Source organism: Oncorhynchus mykiss, chromosome 5 (assembly GCF_057628025.1).
Source record: "Oncorhynchus mykiss isolate SJ-2025 chromosome 5, ASM5762802v1, whole genome shotgun sequence".
Taxonomy (NCBI): domain Eukaryota; kingdom Metazoa; phylum Chordata; class Actinopteri; order Salmoniformes; family Salmonidae; genus Oncorhynchus; species Oncorhynchus mykiss.
The window spans coordinates 35939601-35962073 of record NC_143026.1 but is presented as its reverse complement, the minus strand read 5'-3'; the positions used below and the strand labels follow the sequence as shown (position 1 = coordinate 35962073).

The following is a 22473-nucleotide window of genomic DNA, read 5'->3' as shown; positions in this document are numbered from 1 at the left end:
GTGTCACGGTTCAGTAGCATGTTAGCTAGCGACTCAACTATAGCCTAAAGTTAAAGAAGAACAAAAGTCTTTCACGCAGTGAGTATTCTATAAACACCACCTTTTTTTTATACAAGGGAAGGTCCACTAAGCGACACACCAAGCTTGAGCAGTAGCCGGGTCTTGCCAGGTATATGTTGAAAGATTTGTATATTATGAAAACTGATGTTAAAAGGAATATTATTATTTATTGAATACTTTGTGCTCACAACAGAGTCAAATATGAGAGCGCAGCCCAGATGACCAAGTGGTTGAACAACATCTGTCCTGCAAACCAGGTTGCAGAGTACATGAAGGAGACCATGATCTGGAGGGCTCAGTGGACCAGACAGAATGGGGCCAAGACAGTTGAGATAGTCAGAGAGTATCCACGTCTGCTGGATACTCCAGGCCATGGTGGATTACATTTTTTACAAAAACAGACTTGAATTTTATTCTGTTTGCTGTGATTAACTAGCCTGGCTGATGCAACTCACAGCGCAGGGAGAGCTGTGACCACACTGGTCTGGAAAGGAGGCTGTTGGTTAATGCAATATGTTCAAATAAATTGTGCAACAGGGTTTGATTGGTTCTCTGTTTATTTTTCCCTCGGGGTTGAGACCTCTCATTGTTTGTATCTGAAAATCCAACCATTGTAAGAAAGTGGGCAGTACTCAGGGGCTGTTTGAGAGAGAAATACAGAGAAGAGCCAACCAGTGAAAGCACAGCCCCTTTCATTATCGACGCATTGTGCCGACAACATCAAAGAGCCATTCCAGACTCTGAAGTCCGGAGGACTTCAAGAGTTAGGTGTTAGCCAGACTAACGATCAACTGCAATGGAAAAGTAATTGTTTGTCTGGCTACAACATAACACAATTTGAAGTCATATGGGGCAGTAATAAAATATTACACAAAAAGTTAGTCTGCTTTACAACAGATTGTTCAGGACTTCTACATTTCAAACCCAGACTGCTCATGGAAACTCACTGGTACTGGATTGCAGTCTTCAAGGACCCCAAAAAACTTTGTTTTGCCAGCCCAGCAAGAAACAGATCTAAAAACTTCTTGGAAGTGCATGTATTGTTTTAAATAACCCTGCTGGTGGTACCTCATTTACTTTTAGCCTGAAACTATCAAGTTATTCCCTAAACAGTCTTCTCTCCAGATACACAAGGTGACATCGCTTTAAGACTTCTGACAGTGGTCCTCCCAACACCAGTATACAAATTAGGCAGGAAGACATTCCGACCCAGCTTCAATGAGACCAGAAAGCCCTTCATTGACTTTCAGCCTGTTAGTTTAAATATTAGATAAGCATAGGGAGATTGATGGGACAATTAGATGGCCTTTTGTAAACCTTGAATGAACGGAACAGCATTCCAGAATCTGTTACGCGTTACTGCACACTCAGACATTGGGTAGATTTCCATCCAATTTGCGACAGATTTAAATGCAAATATTTTTAAAAATCTGCATAAAACAATATGCATTTTCCCACCGGCGATGTTGCCAGCAAACTGACTTTTTGTGGATAAAAGGCTGTGCGTGATGAAGTGCACATAAAAATAACTTTTGCTGTCAAACTCTCATGTAACTAGTAAAAAAAACAAGTTAAATGGGTTTACATTGCATTTTGAACTCTACTGATAGTTTTGTCACAAACGGTTGCATTATATAGCAAATGTGCCCCCTCTGGCACATGAATTCTAGCCCAGTGTTTGCCAACCCTGGTCCTCAAGTACCTCCAACAGTACAGTTTAGTTTTAGCCCTTGACAAACACCTCAATTCAACTCACCCAGGCCATGATGATTAGTTGACAAGTTGAATCAGGTGTGCTTGTCCAGGGTTACTTCGATATGACGGTTATTATAGCAATATTTGTGTGTAAAGGAGTTTCCGCCGCCATTTCTCGCGTAATACATTTAGGTTACTCTGGGTTAAGAGACATCCCACTACGTCAAACAAATTGTCTGTAGCCATTTAATCTTTCTATCAGCCCGGTCTTGACTATTCATGCGTCAGGTAATTCAGCCGCATGAAAATGGTTGGCTGGAAACATGGTTAGTGTTGTGTAAATTAAACTACAGTGCCTTGCGAAAGTATTCAGCCCCCTTGAACTTTGCAACCTTTTGCCACATTTCAGGCTTCAAACATAAAGATATAAAACTGTATTTTTTTGTGAAGAATCAACAACAAGTGGGACACAAATCATGAAGTGGAACGACATTTATTGGATATTTCTAACTTTTTTAACAAATCAAAAACTGAAAAATTGGGCGTGCAAAATTATTCAGCCCCCTTAAGTTAATACTTTGTAGCGCCACCTTTTGCTGCGATTACAGCTGTAAGTCGCTTGGGGTATGTCTATCAGTTTTGCACATCGAGAGACTGAAATGTTATCCCATTCCTCCTTGCAAAACAGCTCGAGCTCAGTGAGGTTGGATGGAGAGCATTTGTGAACAGCAGTTTTCAGGTCTTTCCACAGATTCTCGATTGGATTCAGGTCTGGACTGTGACTTGGCCATTCTAACACCTGGATATGTTTATTTTTGAACCATTCCATTGTAGATTTTGCTTTATGTTTTGGATCATTGTCTTGTTGGAAGACAAATCTCCGTCCCTGTCTCAGGTCTTTTGCAGACTCCATCAGGTTTTCTTCCAGAATGGTCCTGTATTTGGCTCCATCCATCTTCCCATCAATTTTAACCATCTTCCCTGTCCCTGCTGAAGAAAAGCAGGCCCAAACCATGATGCTGCCACCACCATATTTGACAGTGGGGATGGTGTGTTCAGCTGTGTTGCTTTTACGCCAAACATAACGTTTTGCATTGTTGCCAAAAAGTTCCATTTTGGTTTCATCTGACCAGAGCACCTTCTTCCACATGTTTGGTGTGTCTCCCAGGTGGCTTGTGGCAAACTTTAAACAACACTTTTTATGGATATCTTTAAGAAATGGCTTTCTTGCCACTCTTCCATAAAGGCCAGATTTGTGCAATATAAGACTGATTGTTGTCCTATGGACAGAGTCTCCCACCACAGCTGTAGATCTCTGCAGTTCATCCAGAGTGATCATGGGCCTCTTGGCTGCATCTCTGATCAGTCTTCTCCTTGTATGAGCTGAAAGTTTAGAGGGACGGCCAGGTCTTGGTAGATTTGAGGTGGTCTGATACTCCTTCCATTTCAATATTATCGCTTGCACAGTGCTCCTTGGGATGTTTAAAGCTTGGGAAATCTTTTTGTATCCAAATCCGGCTTTAAACTTCTTCACAACAGTATCTCGGACCTGCCTGGTGTGTTCCTTGTTCTTCATGATGCTCTTTGCGCTTTTAACGGACCTCTGAGACTATCACAGTGCAGGTGCATTTATACGGAGACTTGATTACACGCAGGTGGATTGTATTTATCATCATTAGTCATTTAGGTCAACATTGGATCATTCAGAGATCCTCACTGAACTTCTGGAGAGAGCTTGCTGCACTGAAAGTAAAGGGGCTGAATAATTTTGCACGCCCAATTTTTCAGTTTTTGATTTGTTAAAAAAGTTTGAAATATCCAATAAATGTCGTTCCACTTCATGATTGTGTCCCACTTGTTGTTGATTCTTCACAAAAAAATACAGTTTTATATCTTTATGTTTGAAGCCTGAAATGTGACAAAAGGTCGCAAAGTTCAAGGGGGCCGAATACTTTCGCAAGGCACTGTATATGCCCCAGCCCAAAATGAATAGAAGGCATCAAACAGGGATTGGGTGTTGATTGATGTAAATTGCTATAAAATATACCAAATAAATTGTGTGTGATGGCATTGTCAGTGTGCCTGACAAGTCCTCATATTCTAACAAGTTGGGACCAACATGGTTGAGTACCAGCACCAGGCGGAGGTGACCAGACCCTACCCATTTGTGTTGACTCTTGGGGACTGCTCACAGGTGTTTACGGTCATTAATGGACCGGCATTGGAGCAAGGTACACACTGCTTTGGCCTCTGGATGTGTGCTTCAAGTCCTATGATGTGTTTGATATCAATTTTCCCACTGTGCCCCAGCATGGGAATTCCTACAGACCACAGTGTATCAGCTACAAGGAACCGAATGCTTGCAACAGTCTTGCTGCAGGGGATGTATTTTTTCCACTCAACAATAGTGGATAAGTATCTGCTCTTGTATGTAGTGTGAGAAGTGACATGAGGAAGCACAGCCCTCCTGCTGATATGTTCCTATGAATTAATAGATCAATAGACGGAATGAGACACTCATGGCTCATCCAACGCTAATATGCTCTTAAGCCACTGTTAAATTACTTTTAGTTTGTTTTTAAATGCATTTGCGCCTGCTTTTTGCCTACAGTATGGTATCTGGCTTGTTAGCCTTTGGTTCAACTACTGAAGCACGTTGTGTTACACTTTCATTCTATCACAATAATTTATTTTAAATTCAAAATGTTCCATTTTGGGGATTGTGAAAAGTGCTTTATGAATAAAATACATTTAAGTAATGAGTTATTAGTCCATGTCCTCAGTAGTGACCTTCATAGCCAAAGTGTGTCAGTGAATGTGAATATCTATTGATTTGCTCTGGTACTGTCTTTTAGACAGATCTATGTTAACACCACTTAAGACTGTCACACACACGTTTTGTATTTTTCTGATTGCAGTCAGAGTGTGCATATCAATTCTAATAATCAATCCCATCTTTTGAAAAACATTTAGACAATAGGGCTTTGTTTCAATGGGTTTTAAAAATGTATCATATATTCCTACACATTCTCTGACATGTACAGTACCAGTCAAAAGTTACACACCTACTGTACTCATGCAATGTTTTTTCTTTATTTGTACTATTTTCTACATTGTAGAATAGTAGTGAAGACATCAAAACAATGAAATAACACATATGGAATAATATAGCAACCAAAAAACAAATCCAAATATATTTTATAAATTGTGATTCTTCAAAGTGGCCACCCTTTGCCTTTTTGGCAGCTTTGCACACGCTTGGCATTCTCTCAACCAGCTTCAAGAGGTAGTTACCTGAAATGCATTTAAAATTAACAAGTGTGCCTTGATAAAGTTCATTTGTGGAAATTCTTTCCTTCTTATTGTGTTTGAGCCAATCAGTTGTGTTGTGACAAGGTAGCGGGATATACAGAAGATTGCCCTATTTAGTAAAAGACCAAGTCCATATTATGGCAAGAACAGCTCAAATTAGCAAAGAGAAACAACTGTCCATTACTTTAAGAGGTCAGTCAATCCAGAAAATTTAAATAACTTTGAAAGTTTCTTCAAGTTCAGTCACAAAAAACATAAAATGCTACGATGAAACTGGATCTCATGAGGACCGCCACAGGAAAGGAAGACGCAGAGTTACCTCTGTTGCAGAGGACAAGTTCATTAGAGTTAACTGCACATCAAATTGCAGCCCAAATAAATGCTTCACAGAGTTCAATTAAGACACATCTAAATATCAACTGTTCAGAGGAGAATCATGCCTGCATGGTCAAATTGCTGCAAAGAAACCACTATTAACGGACACCAATAATAAGAAGACTTGCTTGGGCCAAGAAACACGAGCAATGGACATTAGACTGGTGGAAATCCATCCTTTGGTCTGATGAGAATTTTTGGTTCCAACCGCCATGTCTTTGTGAGATGGAGAGTAGGTGAACGAATGATCTCTGCGTGTGTGGTTCCCACTGTGAAGCGTGGTGGTGTGATGGTGCTTTGCTGATGACACGGTCAGTGATTTATTTAGAATTAAAGGCATAGTTAACCAGCATGGCTACCACAGCATTCTGCAGCAATATGCCATCCCATCTGATTTGCGCTTAGTGGGACTATCATTTGTTTTCAACAGGACAATGACCCAACACACCTCCAGGCTGTGCAAGGGCTATTTGACCAAGGAAAGTGATGGAGTGCTGCATCAGATGACCTGGCCTCCACAATCACCTGACCTCACCCCAAATGAGAAGGTTTGGGATGAGTTGGACTGCAGGGTGAAGGAAAAGCAGCCAACAAGTGCTTAGCATATGTGGGAACTCCTTCAAGACTGTTGGAAAAGCATTCCTCATTAAGCTGGTTGAAAGAATGCAAAGCTGTCATCAAGGCAAAGGTTGCTACTTTGAAGAATCTAAAATAGTAAATATATTTTGATTTGTTTAACACTTTTCCATATGTGTTATTTCATACTTTGTCTTCACTATTATTCTACAAGGTAGAAAATAGTAAAAATGAAGAAAAATTATTGATTGAGTAGGTGTCCAAACTTTTGACTGGTACCGTACATTTAGTATGTTTAGTTTTTAGTAAGTTAATTTAAAGTTATGTAATTTGATTTATGTTGATACATTTCAATGTTGTTAAGAGTCACCAAAAACCGGATCTAATTTGCATATGCACACAGAGTTTGCAGCAAACAACGTTTACCACAAGTTTTCTAGAATTGTTTGCCAGACTTTCACAAATTCCCGCAAATTAACCACAACAGCTGGTCACAAAACTAATGTGCATGTGAAAATATGAGCGTGCTGCAAATTTGCTGCCAATTGACCAAAAGTTTGCCACAAATATTTGCCAGATGCCTGTTTTTCCCCGGTCAGGGCTCAAAGGTCCACACTGGGAGTAGATGTTAAGTGCGTCTCCAGCCTGTGGATAGTATGCACAGGACTCTACGCTGGCGAGAAACTTCACTAACCCTCCCCTATACCAGAGGTTTTAACCTCTGTCCAATACCACTCAAGTACTGGAGGTGTGCATTAGCATGATAAGAGCACAGTTGGCAGGAAGGCATAATCATGCATAGCAATAAGAACAGCTAGCCTGCCAGAACCATTTGGCTATTAGTGATGTATATACATTTATAACAGCTGTCCACGACTGTCAGGAATTAGATATCCACATTCATTAACTTTCCATTTAAAATGACCCGTTTTAGCCATTTCACATCATACTCCATTAACTATGACAATCAGAAAATAAACCTGGACAAGATTAACAGAAACGTTGAGGCAAAATACACATTGATTATCTAAATGTGATTTAGACACAAATTACTTTCAGCAGCAGCTCCTGAAGATCATTACTGGCCCATTTAACCTAGCCAGCCAGTGGCCCATATAGTCTGAATGGCCAGTGGCTCAGCCTCCACAGTAAGCTGTCCAGACTACGGAGAGGGGGAGGCAGCTGGTAGGAGCCTGTCTGGGTAATTCTGACAGAGTCACTTTAGTGCCCAAGAGCAACGTCTTTTCTCTCTTTCCTTCATGGTCTGCGGCCTGGAAAAAAAAGTCTGGTTTGCTTTGTTCGTTTTCAACTGATCGATGTGCCACTTTTTTTCTTATTCAGGCAACAGGAGCAAAGTTGTTCTTTCATATTTGTAAAAACAATACTCAACTATAATTCAATATTACACTTTCTTATGAAAAGCAAATATTCTATTAGTACATTTCACAAATAAAAGTCAGGAGAAAACATTCTCTTTATGTAGTGCAATACTGAATGCAAACTTCATGCAAGAACACAATTTCTACAGATGCATATCATTCAATAAACCTTACCCCATGTGGAAAACTGCTCAATAGTTGACAAGCGCAAAATCGTAAAAGTCACCATGGATTTTTAAAAATGTAGTTAAATATCTCCAGGTACTATACATTTAATTCCATGCTCGACATACAAAGCACATACGGCTGGTCGTCTTCACCCAGATTGACAGACGCAGGGGAAGTGTTGACTCTCTCATTCCAGATGTACAAACAGGAAGGGCAGGAGCGAGGAGTGTAGGCTCACATGACAGTTCATTCCCAGTTAAGTATCCCTCCCACCACTCTTTCGTGCGTTCACTTTCTCTTGTTCCCTCTCTCGCTCGCTCTGTCCTCTGGCGACATATTCCAGCACAAAGCTAATCTGAAACTGTGAAAATGCCAGCTCTCAGTCTCCCTCTTCATTTCCCCCTCTTTATCGGTCTCCTCCCGCTGTCCTCACTCACTCTCTCCGTTTGGCTGTGTGCCTACCCTTTTGACTTCATAACTCACACATAGTGCCTTCAGAAAGTATTCACACCCCTCGACTTGTTTCACATTTTGTTGTATTATAAAGTGAGATTAAAATGGATTTGTCAACAATCTATACAAAATACTTAAACGTCAAAGTGGAAGATTTATTTAAAAAAAAATGTTTTCACAAAATGTTACAATTTATGAAAAATAAAACAAATATATTTTTATTAGTTAATTAAGCATTCAGGCCCCTGACTTAATACATGTTAGAATCACCTTTGGCAGCGATTACAGCGGTGAGTCTTTTTGGGTAAGTCGAAGAGCTTTGCACACCTGGATTGTACAATATTTGCACATTCCTTTAAAAAAAAATGTCAAGCTTTGTCAAGTTGGTTGTTAATCATTGCTACAAAGTAATTTTGAAGTCTTTCCAAAGATTTTCAAGACATTGTCATCTTGGTAAGCAACTCCAGTGTACATTTGTCCTTGTGTTTTAGGTTATTGTCCTGCTGACAGGTGAATGTCTTCCAGTGTCTATTAGAAAGCAGACAACCAGGTTTTCTAGGATTCTTCCATTTGTTTTTATCCCCCCAAAAAATCCTAAGTTCTTGCTGATGACAACTATACCCATAACACAATGCAGCCACCACCATGCTTGAAATTATGAGGAGTGTACTCAGTGATGTGTTGTGTTGGTTTTGTCCAAAACATAACGTTTCGTATTCAGGACATAGAGTAAATGTCTTTACCACAGTTTTTGCAGTTTTACTTTAGCGCCTTATTGCAAACAGGATGCATGTTTTGGAATATTTGTATTCTGTACAAGCCTCCTCCTTATCACTCTGTCACTTAGGTTAGTATTGTGGAGTAACTGCAATGTTAATCTATCCTCAGTTTTCTCCTATCATAGCCATTAAACTCTAACCGCTTTAAAGTCACCATTGGAGTTATGGTGAAATCCCCAAGCGGTTTCCTTCCTCTCCGGCAACTGAGTTAGGAAGGACATCTGTCTCTCTTTGCACACAGAGTCCATGCAACTTATGTGACTTGTCAAGCAAATTTCTACTCCTGAACTCATTTAGGCTTGCTATAAGAAAGGGGTTGAATACATTTCATGTTCTATTCATTTGTAAACACTTCTAAAAACATCATTCCACTTTGACATTATGGGGTAGTGTGTAGTCCAGTGACAATATCTCAATTGAATCCAATTAAAATTCAGACTAACAATAAAATGTGAAGGCACTGTACATGACATGCACACTGATGTACCCAGACAAACAGTCCTTACGAAGCTAATATCCATTCACAAATGTGTGAAAATGTGTCTTAAGATGCATTGTAGCACCCCATTACATTTATTCTGACCTTTGACACCTTTGTTGACTGACTAATGACTAATTGTACTTCCTTACACAGTCTTGTCAGGATACAGGCTTGTGTCTTAAGTCCCTCCTGATGTCCCAAAATAAATAACACTTACTGTGTATGGCTTTCACCTTTCTCTACATCTCTGTTGCCTTTCATCAGCAGGCGTTTATATGGTCCTCTCTCTACCGGCCCTATAGCAATTAGTATAATGGAACTGGGCTATGACAATTGCTCGCTCATAACCAGACACTGCACAACAACTGTAACCTGTTCATTACGACCAGCACTGATCTCTAACCGCGGGTGGAGTTTGATTAATCGGGTGCATGCTTAGACAACATAATCTGTGCTACAGCTGAAAGCAGTCCTCACACTGTATATGAACTGTCTCTGACCAACAGACAGACTGGCTTCAATGTGAACATAATCTTTCAATATAAAACCTCAAAGCAGCACCAACCCAGATACCTACATCACAGAGAATAAGGATAAATTGAGGTTGACAGAGGTCATTCTTTTTTTGATGTATTCAATTTCCTTGAGCGACAGTTTGGAGATACTGGTTTGACCACCCTCTCATTCAAATGAGTCCTAAGCACCAAATCTACTATGTGAAATCAGCATGGTTTCTGACAGTAGTATTCTGCCAACATCTCAGCCCATTCCTTTCCCTTGTACCTTTTTGGTACAACTGGGTGTGTCAGTTATTATTTCCGTATGTGCAACACTTCCCCACTATCCTTTCACTCCAAGTGAGCATCTTCAGAGAATAAAGCATGGCCTACATTTGCTCGAAAAAATACGCAAAAGAAAAATGGGATAAACATTGAAGCTGTACTTTATTCCCCTCACACTCGTTCCCCATTTTCCCGCATCTCTCCCTCTCTCTCATTCAGTTGCTCAGTCTCTCCCCTAGGCTCAATTCACCACTCCATTAGCTCAGTTGCTGCAGAGGGATAGATCCATAGACAGGGAAGACGACAACAGGGATCGTGGAGCAAAATAAATAAGTACTGTAGACGGAACTCTGTTTTTCAGGAGATATTTTGGACATCAACATGCTTACTTTTGAACTACACATAAATTTGGTTGTAGCTTGGGTTGTATTATGGAAAACACTAATCTGATATAGCACGAGAAGAAAAGAGGCTACATTTGAGAGGTCCTTTGTTGTATGAGAGAGCGATTAATTCCGGAGTTAACAATTCATTAATGATAATTATCCACCTCTGAAGCACAGGGCCACCAGGTCACGTGTAACTTTACAAAGAGAAGCTAAGCCTACCTCTCACAATTACATGGTGTCAGGATGAGAGGTGAAATCAACGAGAGGGGTCTAGGGGGGGGGGGGGTTGAAGAGGCAGAGAGTGCAAGAAATGAAAGGTTGTACATTTTCCAGAGTAAACTGTATACTGTACTGAAATACCAAGCAGAGTAACACATTCAGGTTGTTCAATACATTTTTATGCAACAACAAATAACTCCCAGTAGACCTTAGAGTGATGATCTATCTGCATGTACAACATGAAAACCCCTCTGGTACCTCACTGAGGGAACACCCAGATAGCAGTAAACAAGTAAATCCATCTAAATAGATACTTTAAATAAGAAATATAGTTTGCCAAGTTCAAACTACCATAGAGGTGAAACCCAACCATGCAGATGGGGAAACCATACAAACAGGTAGCAGGATATAAAATGGTGGTTGCAAATGTGTAGAGAGTGGGTAAAAGATAAGAGGAAAGGACCGACAAGTTACACTGAGATAACTTCCTACCTCCTGCAGCTGTACCCTCACTTTGTTGATGGCCTTCAACCAGCGTATTCTGGATGGAGAGAAGGGCAAAGGAGGCCCATTGTCGTGGAAACTGGGGTGTGTGGAGAGAAAGAGATAGATTGACCACTCACTAATACTGTATTTGTAATATTTACTACTCAAAAATGTGGATGCTTATTTAAGTGTTTGAAATGTATGACACTAGCTGGAACTCAGACTCACCTTTGCAGTATTTTATTGGATATTTTCTCAACTGAGTGGTCCAATCTCTTCATAGAGCCATTTAAGCTCTTCCCCACATCCAGGGAGGGTCTGCGCAATTCCTCCTGCCCCAAAACAGAGTGTCCATTGCTGGGGAGGTGTCCGTTGGTGGGTTGCTGGCCAGCGGTAGAGGGGCAGAAGGTGGTACTGTGGTAAGAGTGGAAGGACTCTTCCAGCCCTGAGCCTGGAGCACTCTCCTGGCCTGTCTCACTAAGCTGGGAGCTGGTCTGGCTCAGGTTTCCAGAGGACCCAAAGCGACTACTTTCCACCGGACTGGAGTGGTGAAAAAGAGGTAAGGGAAGAGACTTAATATTAGAATAATAAGTGAGGAAGAAAAACACTTTGAATTGTGCAACTGATTGGCTCATTAATTGGATATAGACATTATTACAACTAGTGCATTGTTCCTACTGAATTGTACACCATTGTAAAAGACATCTAACCTTACAGAGAGAGAAATACATTTTGGCAAATTAGAATGAATACACCAATTGCCTGAAATGAATTTGAATGTACTAAGTTATTTAAATAATTTAGTGTCTCTATTGGTTTAGCCTGTGTTGGTTTTCTGTATTTCTATTTCTGGGGGACAATGAGTTACTGAAATCTCTTTTGATCAAACTGAATGACAGGGAATTCTGTAAGGTTAGACTTCCTTTTGAATTAATTCATAGAATTCATCTTACATTAGGAGTTCAAGAGTAAGAAATACTTAGCTTATTATCACTATACCACGATGGGTATGATACACTTCACAATCAACCACCAACACAAGGCTACAGTAGTACAAATGCTAAAAACAAACACGGTTAAAGGAAAGACACAGAACACAGAATTCAGTGGGGTGGAGTGCGGAGCTGGACCCGGATTACTCTCCCCAAAATATCATTGCATCATAAATGGTGTTGGGGAAGACCATTTATTATGCTTCTACTGGCCTTTTAGAACTCAATAGGTCCTTCTTGGACTGGTTGTCCAGCAGCACTTCAGAGGTGGAATCTGCAGAGGGGAGTGGTTCTACAAGGCTTTCCTTCTCCTTTTGGGACAGGGATGCTGAAGGATCTACGTCAGGTGTGGAGATGAAAATCTGGGGTTTGGCTAAGTCAGGGGGACCTACCGAACTTTGATCACTTGTCTCCTTGGTTGGCTTATCATTAGCTTTGGGCTGAGTGGTAATAACCGGAGGAGCTTGTGGCTTGGGAGGTTCGGCAGCAGCCCCCCAGAAACCTAATTTTGTCCCAAATAGAGAGGCTGTGGATGGTTCTTGCTTTGCTGCGCCTGGCTTCTCCTCCTGAAACAGGCCTGCAGACATAGTTTTGAATCCTGAGAACAGACCACCACCTGCTTCTGCTTGAGGCATTGTGGGAAGGGCTTTGGGAATTGTGGGGGGAGATGAAAACATGGATCCAAAAGACTTTCCAGCATCACTGGTTCCTGTCATAAAACCCCCAAACAGGGATTTGGGGGCTGGCTCTTCAGTCTTAGTCAACTGGTCAGCTTGGGGAATCTTCTGGGGACTTTCCGCTGGTGGGCCTGATTTGTCCGTTCCCTTACTCTCAGGCTCTCCCACAATTACAATAGGCTTATCATCTATTACTTCTCCTTCCACAAATGCAGCCTTTTCTTTCCCAGAACTGGACTGATCATTCATTGGAGGTTGTTCTGACTTTAAGGGCTGTTCCGTTTTATCAGGTTGCCCTGATGATGCAGGGATTTCCGCTTCTTTTGATTGACAGTCCACAGCTGGAGCAGGAAGTTTCTCAAACCCTTGACCCTGGGCTACTTCAACAGCATTACCATCGGGTTTGAGGCCAACCAACTCCTGAGGCTGAGTTTTGGTGTCAGGTTGTTTTGGTGCCTCAGATAATTGTGAGTGTTCATGCAAAGTAACCGTGCCAGTGTCTCCTGGCTCTTTCATTTTATCAGTGCTATCTGCTGTGGTGGTGTCAGGGGCAGCTGTTGAGATTTTATTCTCATGGGGACTTGCTGTTGCTGTTTGAGGAGTAGTTTTAGCTGGTTGGGGAGTGGACCCTCCAAACAACCCCCCAAACATAGAAGCTGCAGTTTGAGAAGTAGCTGCGGGCTGGGGACTTAACCCTCCTAACATACCGCTGAACATCGAACCTGCAGTTTGCGGGGAAGCTGTAGCTGGTTGGGGACTAGACCCTCCAAACAGACCTCCCAACATAGAACCCGCAGTTTGATGGGCAGCTGTAGCTGGCTGGGGACTGGACCCTCCAAACAGACCTCCCAACATGGAACTTGCAGTTTGAGGGGCAGCTGTAGCAGGCTGGGGACTAGACCCTCCAAACAACCCTCCCAACATAGAACCAGCAGCTGGAGGAGTAGCTGTGCCAGGCTGGGGAGGAGACCCTCCAAACAGGGAGAGAAATCCTGTAGCTGATGGCTCTTTAGGGGTTTCTGGCTCTTTAGGTGGGGCAGGTTCCTGAGGTGCACCCTTTGGGATGGATTCCTTTTGGGCAGTGGCACACTCCGGGGTAAGCGCTGTGGTTTCAGCCTCAACTGCAGTACCATCTTTAGGGGTGTCTCCCGGCGCTTTAATTTTGGCAATGGTATCTGGAGTGGTATCAGACACAGCTGTTGATATTTTGTTCTCTGGGGGTTTTGTTGGTTCTGTTTGAGGAGTGTCTGTAGCTGGCTGGGGATTAGATCCTCCAAACAACCCTCCCAACATAGAACCTGCAGTTTGCGGGGCAGCTGTAGCTGGCTGGGCACTAGACCCTCCAAACAACCCTCCCAACATAGAACCTGCAGTTTGTGGGGAAGTTGTAGCTGGCTGGGGACTAGACCCTCCAAACAACCCTCCCAACATAGAGCCTACAGTTTGCGGGGCAGCTGTAGTTGGCTGCGGACTAGATCCCCCAAACACTGAACCTACAGTTTGAGGAGTGTCTGTAGCTGGTGGCTCTTTAGGGGTTTCTGGCTCTTTAGGTGGGGCAGATTCCTGAAGTGCACCATCTGGGATGGATTCTTTTTGGGCACTTGCACACTCAGGGGTAGGTAATGTGCTTGCAGAATCAACAGCCTCAACTGCAGTACCATCTTTAGGTGCGTTTCCCTGCTCTTTTATTTTTATAGTGCCATCTGCTTGAGTTGTGCGAGGTGCAGCTGTTGATATTTTGTTCTCAGGGGTTTTTGCTGTTTGAATAGGTGCTGGGGGTGGACTGGGTCCTCCAAACAATCCCCCAAACACAGAACCCGAAGTTTGAGGGGCAGTTGTAGCTGGCTGGGGCCTAGGCCCTCCAAACAACCCTCCCAACTTAGAACCCACAGTTAGAGGAGCACTTGTAGCTGGCTGCGGACTAGATCCTCCAAACAACCCTCCCAACATAGACCCTGCAGTGTGAGGGGCAGTTGTAGCTGGCTGCGGACTAGATCCTCCAAACAACCCTCCCAACATAGAACCTGTAGTGTGAGGGGCAGTTGTAGCTGGCTGCGGACTAGATCCTCCAAACAACCCTCCCAATATAGAACTCGCAGTTTGAGGGGCAGTTGTGGCTGGCTGCGGACTAGATCCTCCAAACAACCCTCCCAACACAGAACCCGCAGTTTGAGGGGCAGTTGTGGCTGGCTGCGGACTAGATCCTCCAAACAACCCTCCCAACACAGAACCCGCAGTTTGAGGGGCAGCTGTAGCTGGTGGCTCTTTAGGTGGGGCAGCTTCCTGAGGTGGAATACCTGAGATGGATTCCTTCTGGGCATTGGCACACTCAGGAGTAGGTACTGTGGCTACCGAGTCAACAGAGCTTGCTTGTGGGGGTGACAGAGGGCCACTGAACATGGAAAACACATTTTTAGTAGGTGGTTCTTTAGGCACTGTAGATTCTGGGACAGAGGAGTCTGGAGCTGACCCAGCTTGTCCTGGAGGTTGTGGGGCACTGGGGCCACTAAACATAGAAAATAATCCTTTTGGTGGGCTTTCACTGGCAGATGAACCAGAAAAGAGCCCCCCAAGAATAGAGCTAGTCTCTGGTTGAGGTTGAGCTTGTGGTGGACTGGGCCCAGATTGAGGTGCCTGTGGTGTTGCTGCCTGTGGTGTTGCTGCCTGCGATGGTCCCCGTGGTGGACTTGGTCCACCGAACATAGAGAATAAACTTTTAACATGTGGTTCTGGAGGTGGTGCTTGAGATGACTCAGTTTGGGTTGGTGCCTGCTGAGGACTAGACCCCCCAAACATGGACAATAACCCCATACCAGGAGATTCCTCTTTAGTAGTAGTTGTAGTAGTTGTTGGTGGTGTTCCAGAGATCATGTCTCCAATTTCTCCCATAAAGCCGAACAGTCCAACTGATGGTTTGGGGGGTGGTTCCTGTTTGGTTTGTCCGGTTGGTGTCATAGTCTGTGATCGGCCTGGGGTGGGGCCAGTGCTTGTATTGGGAGGAAATACTTGTGACATGCTTTTACCTGGTGGCTGACCAGGAGCTGGATGTGGTACCCCACGTTGCACTCCATCCATTGTTTGTTGTTTCTGTAGAGATGGTCTTGATTGAGAACCTTGTGTAACAACTCTGTTTGGCTCATTTTTAACAACAGGTTTTGGTTGCTGTGATGGAGGAGACTCTGCACTAAAGAAGCTGCCTATTGACCCAAAAAGATTAGAGGCTCCTGTGTCTTCCTGTTTATTTAGGGATGTGCTGCCAGGTAAGCTAGCAGTAGAACCATTTCTATCTTGTGGTTTTGACAATGCTTCTGGGGGTTTAGGGGGCTCTGGCGTTGGCTCCTCGATCAGTAGGGCAGACTTGAAAAAGCTCATAAATCCTCCCTGTGGTTGTTCAGCTGGTTTTTCCACTGGTTTTACAGATGATCTATCTGTGGTGTACTGTGATTGTGGTTGTAGTGGAGAGACAGATTTATTGAGTGGGTCCATGGAACTGGTTGGCACTGTGGGCTGTGTTGGTGGAGCAGCTTTCTGAGACATGGTGGCTTGTCGTGCAAGTCTAGGTTTCTGAGTAACAGTTGGTGGTTGTGCTGGAGGTTGCCCATATTGTCCAGATGCGGGAGGTGTGGGTACAATTCTAGAAGAGGTGGATGCGGCTGGTCTCTCTGTCTGTTGAACTACACTCGGAGCCGGAGTTGTTGTAGCAGGGGGATCTTCTTTGATAATCTTTGATTTGAGACTCTGGAAACCTGATGAAAGTATGCTCTTGGCCTGTTGGTCCACCGGGGTAGACTCAGTCCCAGGTGGTTTATATTGTTCTCCATTAACACAAGAGGCCAAACCAGCTCTTCCTTTGTTCAAATCTGACTCAGCGGTTTTGCCAACGATTGAGGAAATGAATGAAGAGAACTTCTTGACATGCCGATTAGGTATTTCCTCTCCTGGAGTCACTCTTTGTCTCCATTCCTCCTCTGGTGTGTCATCTACATGCCTGACTCTGACCCCAAAAGATGAATGCCTTCTTTGACGAGGATGGTAACAGTTGTTCAAGCGTTGTTGAGAGGAATCTGTGGTGGGGGTAGCATTGTGCGAGACAGCAACCTTTTGAGAGAGAAGTTCCTTCATTTGCTGATTGTTCCAATAAGGGCCTTTCTGATCCCTGTTAGAACATGAAAGGTCTATGACCTCCAAATATGGATTCTGATAGGCATGATTGGGTTGTCTTGGATCCATGCTGACTTTGTTCAGTCTATATAGTGAGAAATCTACAGCTTGTTCTTTTTGTGCAAGGAAGGAGCTCTCAAACATCTGAGAGAACCGCTCCAGGTTCAAATTCATGATCTGATTTCCTTTTCTATAGGCAGCAGATAGGTCCAGGGGGGCATTGAGGAGTTTGGGAACACCCTGATCTTGTCCAGGGAGCCAGAGGAGCTCATCCTCATTATAGAGAGGGACTTTAAATCCACATACTGTGACCATTTCATTATGTAGCCAAGCACTTGGGAAGTTATCAGGCCCAGTTCCCAAGGACTCTCCCTCAGGTGCACAAGCATAGACCATCGTACCTCCTGCATCTGTTAGCAGGGCATATATGTATTCATGATCAGTGTAAACAAAGTACCCACAATCCCCATCATCAGCTGGCCACCACATACCTTGCTCCAAAAGTACAAGCCATTGATGGTACCATTCTGTCTCTTCCAAGTACAAACACTCTTCCATCTCTCCATTGTGAGGTTTAGGGTAACTGCGATCAAATGACCTAGTCAAACTCAATTGACTTTGATTAACCATGCCTTGGTCACTATATTGCCAATTAGCTGAATAAGATAGATTAGGTGGATTTTCCTCATAATAGCCCTCATGATATGAAATGCCATTCAGACTATAACAGCTACCATTATCAAAGGAGTTCCATTTACCAAACTTGGCATTACTCATTTTGGTGCTTAAGTTCAATGCACCCTCTTCTTCAGTCCAGTACTCCTTCTGTTCCATCATTTGATTAGTATGCAGATTTCCCAAGTCATCATAGCTGTTCATACATTTTTTCTTGGTATATGGATTGCTGTCAACATTTCTGGGCACCTCTTGTTGGTGGTGCTTAATCAGTTCTTGGTTATAGTCAATTTCATGCCATGGTTGAGGGGAACTATATTGATTATCTATATTTGTGGAGCTACAGTAGAGAGTGGAGTCTTGGAACACTGCTCCTTCTGGAGGCTGTACATAACTCACATCACTTGTGTGATAAGTCTGTGATTGATTTTGAAGCTGCTGCCACAGAATTGATTCTTGGATCCATTGGTTTTCACCATAACTAGAATTGACTCTATATGATGCCAACAGATCTTGGTAGCCATCCTGTCCGGTTACAGAATATAAGGAATGGTTACTTTGATTAAGATATTGTTGGGATGACATCATTGCAGTATTTGGATGCCCTTGTAAAAGGGATAACATATTTTCTGCACTGTAAGAGGTGGCTAATGGGTGGTTAGACTGAAGAGAACCATGGTAGTGCATTAACTGAGGTAAATGGCCAGTGCTGCATGATGTGTAGGTTGGTCGGCTCTGAAAAGACCTTGCATAAGTAGCTGACGTCCTTAAATCTAAAGTCTCAGCTTCCCACGAGCCAGGTGCAATTTCTGCAACATTTCTGTTTTGTCTTGGAATGGAGTGACCAAGGAGACCACTTTCTCTCCTCTCCATTTCAGACTCAGAAGTATTGTTCACTACAGTGTTGCTTGGCCCAGTCTTGAACATGCTTGAGAGCAAACCTGGGGAGCTTGCAGATAGTGTCTTTGGCTCTGAATTGTACTTGAGCATTTCTGATGATTTATGAGTGGAGACTTCATCATTCCTATTGAATAGTCCTGATAGAAAGCCTGGCTTTTTGTCAGCCTCCTCATTGGGTTCATGTGGGACCTGATGTGCTATATGTGTAGATGGAGGTGTTTGCTGTGTAGGCTGTCCAGCTGGAGTGATTGTATGATGTTGTATTTGCTGTATTTGCAAGGGTGGTGACGGATTGCAGGCCTCAACATTTCCAGAGGATTTTGTTAACTTGTTAAACAATCCAGAGAGAACTCCAGGCTGGCTTGCAGTATCTTGCCGTGAAGGAGTTAGATTTTGCCTGGCATTTGGCGAGATTACATTTGGTGGCGAAATTACATGTTGCAGTCTTTCTTGGCTGATTGGTGGCGACTGCTGAGGCACATTTTCTGTGGAAGATTTTTTGAATAGCCCAGACAGCAGACTAGGCTGTGGAGTTGGTTGATTTTGGCTTTGTACCTGTTGACTAGGCTGCTGTGTTGGTTGATTTTGGTCTTGTACTTGTTGAGTTGGTTGATTTGGGTTTTGCAATAGCACATTCTGCCTGTTTGGGTACTGCTGGCTAGGCTGATTGAGAGGAGGTGCAGAATGTGTCTGAGGTATTGGGGACTGATTGGTAGATACATTGTCTGCAGAAGCAAACTTAAAAAGTCCAGAAAGGAGACCACCTTGTTGAGCAGGTTTTGGAACTGTATGTTGTCTAGAGAAGTCTGGTTTGTTGTCTAGAAAAGCCTGGTCCCTCAGTGGATCACGGTTTGGCCCTTGCATATTCTGTTGGTTGAAGTTCTGCTGATTACGAGGACCAGCAGATGGCGGCAGTTGTTGCTGGAGTGGAGTTGTTTGGGTGCTCAAAACATTATCAGAGGAACCCAATTTAAACAAGCCAGAGAAAAGTCCTCCTTGTTGAGGAGGTGCTTGTTGAGAGGGTGGTTGTTGGGATGGGCTTGGTGCTTGTTTCTGTCTGGGGTGATTGCTAGGGAACACCCCTTGCTGTTGGCCCTGGGGAGGTGGTACATTAGGTGAAAGGTTTTCTGCAGAGGAAAACCTCAGTAACCCTGAGAGAATACCCCCAGGCTGAGAAGGAGGAGGTGCAATTTGTTGTGGGGGAGGTTGAGGAGGGAATTGTTGACAATTACTGGCACTAGGAGGTTGACTGTTTGGGGGAACTTGCTGTGGTGGTGGGTTCCCAGATAAGTCACTTCCAGAGCCAAATCTAAGAATTCCTGACAACAACCCTCCTTGCTGGGGCTGATTGGAGCCAACCTTAAATGTATCGTCAGTGGCGGCTCCTTTAAAAAGACCTGTCAAAAAACCTTGATGTTCAGGAGGTGCTTGCTGCATCCCAAGAGACATTGGTGGTGGCCTTTGATGTTGCTGCATATGCTGCTGATGTGGAACTGGGGGCAATTGGCAATGCTGGGCCTGTTCTTGATTAGGAATTTCTGGGTGTTTGTAAGCACTGACATCCTCACCAGAAGCAAATTTCATGAACCCAGAGAACATTCCTCCTCCTGCTGCTTTTGGAGGCTGTTGGGAAGAGACATTGTCAGAGGAGAGAAATTGAAGTTTTAGCTTACTGCCTAAAGATGGCTCCTCCACAGGCTTCTCTGATGTAATATCTGGTGCCGACCCAAATACAGGATACACTGCAACAGGTGGAGGGCCCTGCGGGGGAACAGGGTTAACTGGTGCAATCAATGAGCTGAACGATTTCTTGAAAGGGCTAAAGAACCCTGAACTTGCTGGTTCTGGTTGGTTGATGGACTTCCCATCCACTGAAGTAGGCACACTTTGCTGAGAGGCAATCATAGAGTCAGGTCTCACATGCACAACTTTTCCTTGTGTATTAACAAATGGTTTATTTTGGGGTACATTTCTTGAATTATCAGGTCTTCTGCCTCCTCCCACAGCCATTGATTGTTCACGTTGGTGGATATGTTTCTCCTCCCAGTTTGCAAGATTTTGAAAGCCCTCTCTTGAGCCACTTCTCCCTGGGGATTGTTTTCCCTCGGTGGAGTTCACTACCTCTTCACCAGATTTTTTTATAGCAAAACTCATTTTCTCAACAATTGAAGTGACTGCTGGTGTTTGTGGCTTTGTTGCAGAGTCCGGAACTTCATCACTTGTACTATACATCTCTGTTCTCATGGCTGCCATTTCTTGATTCTGGACTTGTGTCTTGGCATCAGACTGGGAAGGCAAATTGAAGGAAAATGTCCCGTTGGGGTGAGCTGTAGGAGATACAAGAGCTACACGAGCAGGAGCAGGGCTGGTGGATTTTGGAATTAATGAAAATAGCTTAGATATACCAGATTGAGAAGATTGTGCAGGTGGTACTTCTTTAGTTTCTGCAGAACCAGAGTGTGGCTGCTTGGGGGCTGAACTAACCTTGTCTGTGAAGGAACTGAATAATGAACTCATAGCATGTTTCACTCCAGATATTCCTGGTTCAGGTGGAGCCTCTGTCTGGGTCTCTTCCTTGACATCAATAGGGGTCCTTGGGTCCTCTCCAGTAGATTCTGTTCTTATGCTGCCCTGGGAAGATAACCTTGACTTGGATGACTTGGGAAGAGACCCATACCTGCTTATTTCCTCCTCTTTTTCAGCCAGGTACTCTGAAACTGTTTCAACTAGGCACTGGAGCTCATCCATGGGATCAACATACTCATCGCTTGGTTCCTCCACTGGAGACAGCATTGCTTCAGGAGCCCATCCTCCCATTTTCCCCTTTCCACTCTTCTTAACCAGATAACTCTGATACTTGTCCATGTGACCTCCATGGGATGAAGCATACCTGCCTTGGCCCCTCCCATTCTCAGAGTGAATGGCCTCCGCTAAGGAGGCAATTTCCTCTAGCTCCTCCTCTGATCCCATGGAGTACGGCAGCTCCTCCTCTGAATCGTACGCCAAACCTGTTCTCATTCTAGCAGCTTCCTCCTCCTGATAGACCACATAGTTCTCCAAGGTGTCCCCCAGCTTGTTTTTGGCCCACATCCTAGTCTTGTAAAGAAGTCCATTCTTGTATGGCTTGAGGCATGGCGTCATCTGCTCCTCCTCTTCCTCGATCTCTGCCACCTGCCGCAGCACGAGCTCCCCTCTCTTCTGGCGGAGGAGTGCAAGGTCAGGGGGAAAAGGCTCATCTGTGAGTTTCTCCGCCTCGGAGAAGGACAGCCCTCCTGGATCCCGGATCTTTTTTTTCCGCCGCCGATCGATAGTGTCATAGCCCACTGGGTAGGTGGCAGGTATGATGCCACTGTGTTGTGTGCTTTGGCAGAGCGAGCTGCCTGAGGGCTCAGTGAGAGCTCGCCCCATTCGGAGAATAACATCGTCCTCAACCCAAGGATTCTCTTCCTTGTCCAGGAACTCGCTCAGGTGATTTCTCCCCTGCACTTTGTATTTGCTTTCCCAATCCTCCACACCCATGCCAGAATCTACAGGGATGATTCTGACCCTCCCTTTATGGTTTATTGCTCTAGTTTAGGTTCATCGATTAAAACGGGATGTGCGGGGGGGGGGGGGGGACAAAAACCAGAAAGAAAAAAGCAAACAGAAATTACTGCAAATTATAAGAGGACAGAAAATTAATAAAGCCCATGTGACTGACAGACAAGCATTAAATACATATGATAAATAAAAAATGTTTTTAATGTGTAAATAACAAATTCAATTTGGTGAATGTGTGTTCAGATTGTTTGATATGCCCGTTTTATGTGCGTGATGTCGTCATTCTGGGGGATTATCAATAACAGCACAAAAGCCCTGAAATCCAACCTGAAGTATCTCTCTGTCCAAAGTCATTTTACAGACTGCATAGAAAT

At 43.7% G+C, this 22473-nt stretch overlaps 1 protein-coding gene across 13 annotated transcripts in view; it reads right to left on the bottom strand.

The window, feature by feature from the left end:
- unc13bb (unc-13 homolog Bb (C. elegans)) overlaps positions 1-22473 on the bottom strand; it is a 114229-nt gene that overhangs the window by 41367 nt on the left and 50389 nt on the right. For 6 of the 13 annotated variants that reach the window (XM_090234604.1, XM_090234602.1, XM_090234605.1 and 3 more), the window contains 2 exons: positions 11383-11694; positions 11161-11251 (listed from right to left, as the gene is read on the bottom strand). In XM_090234604.1, the coding sequence (XP_090090730.1) occupies positions 11161-11251; positions 11383-11694 (403 nt within the window). Of the gene's footprint in view, positions 1-7571; positions 8001-11160; positions 11252-11382; positions 11695-22473 lie in introns of those variants that run through there. The other 7 variants (XM_090234598.1, XM_090234597.1, XM_090234599.1 and 4 more) reach the window with 2 other exon arrangements.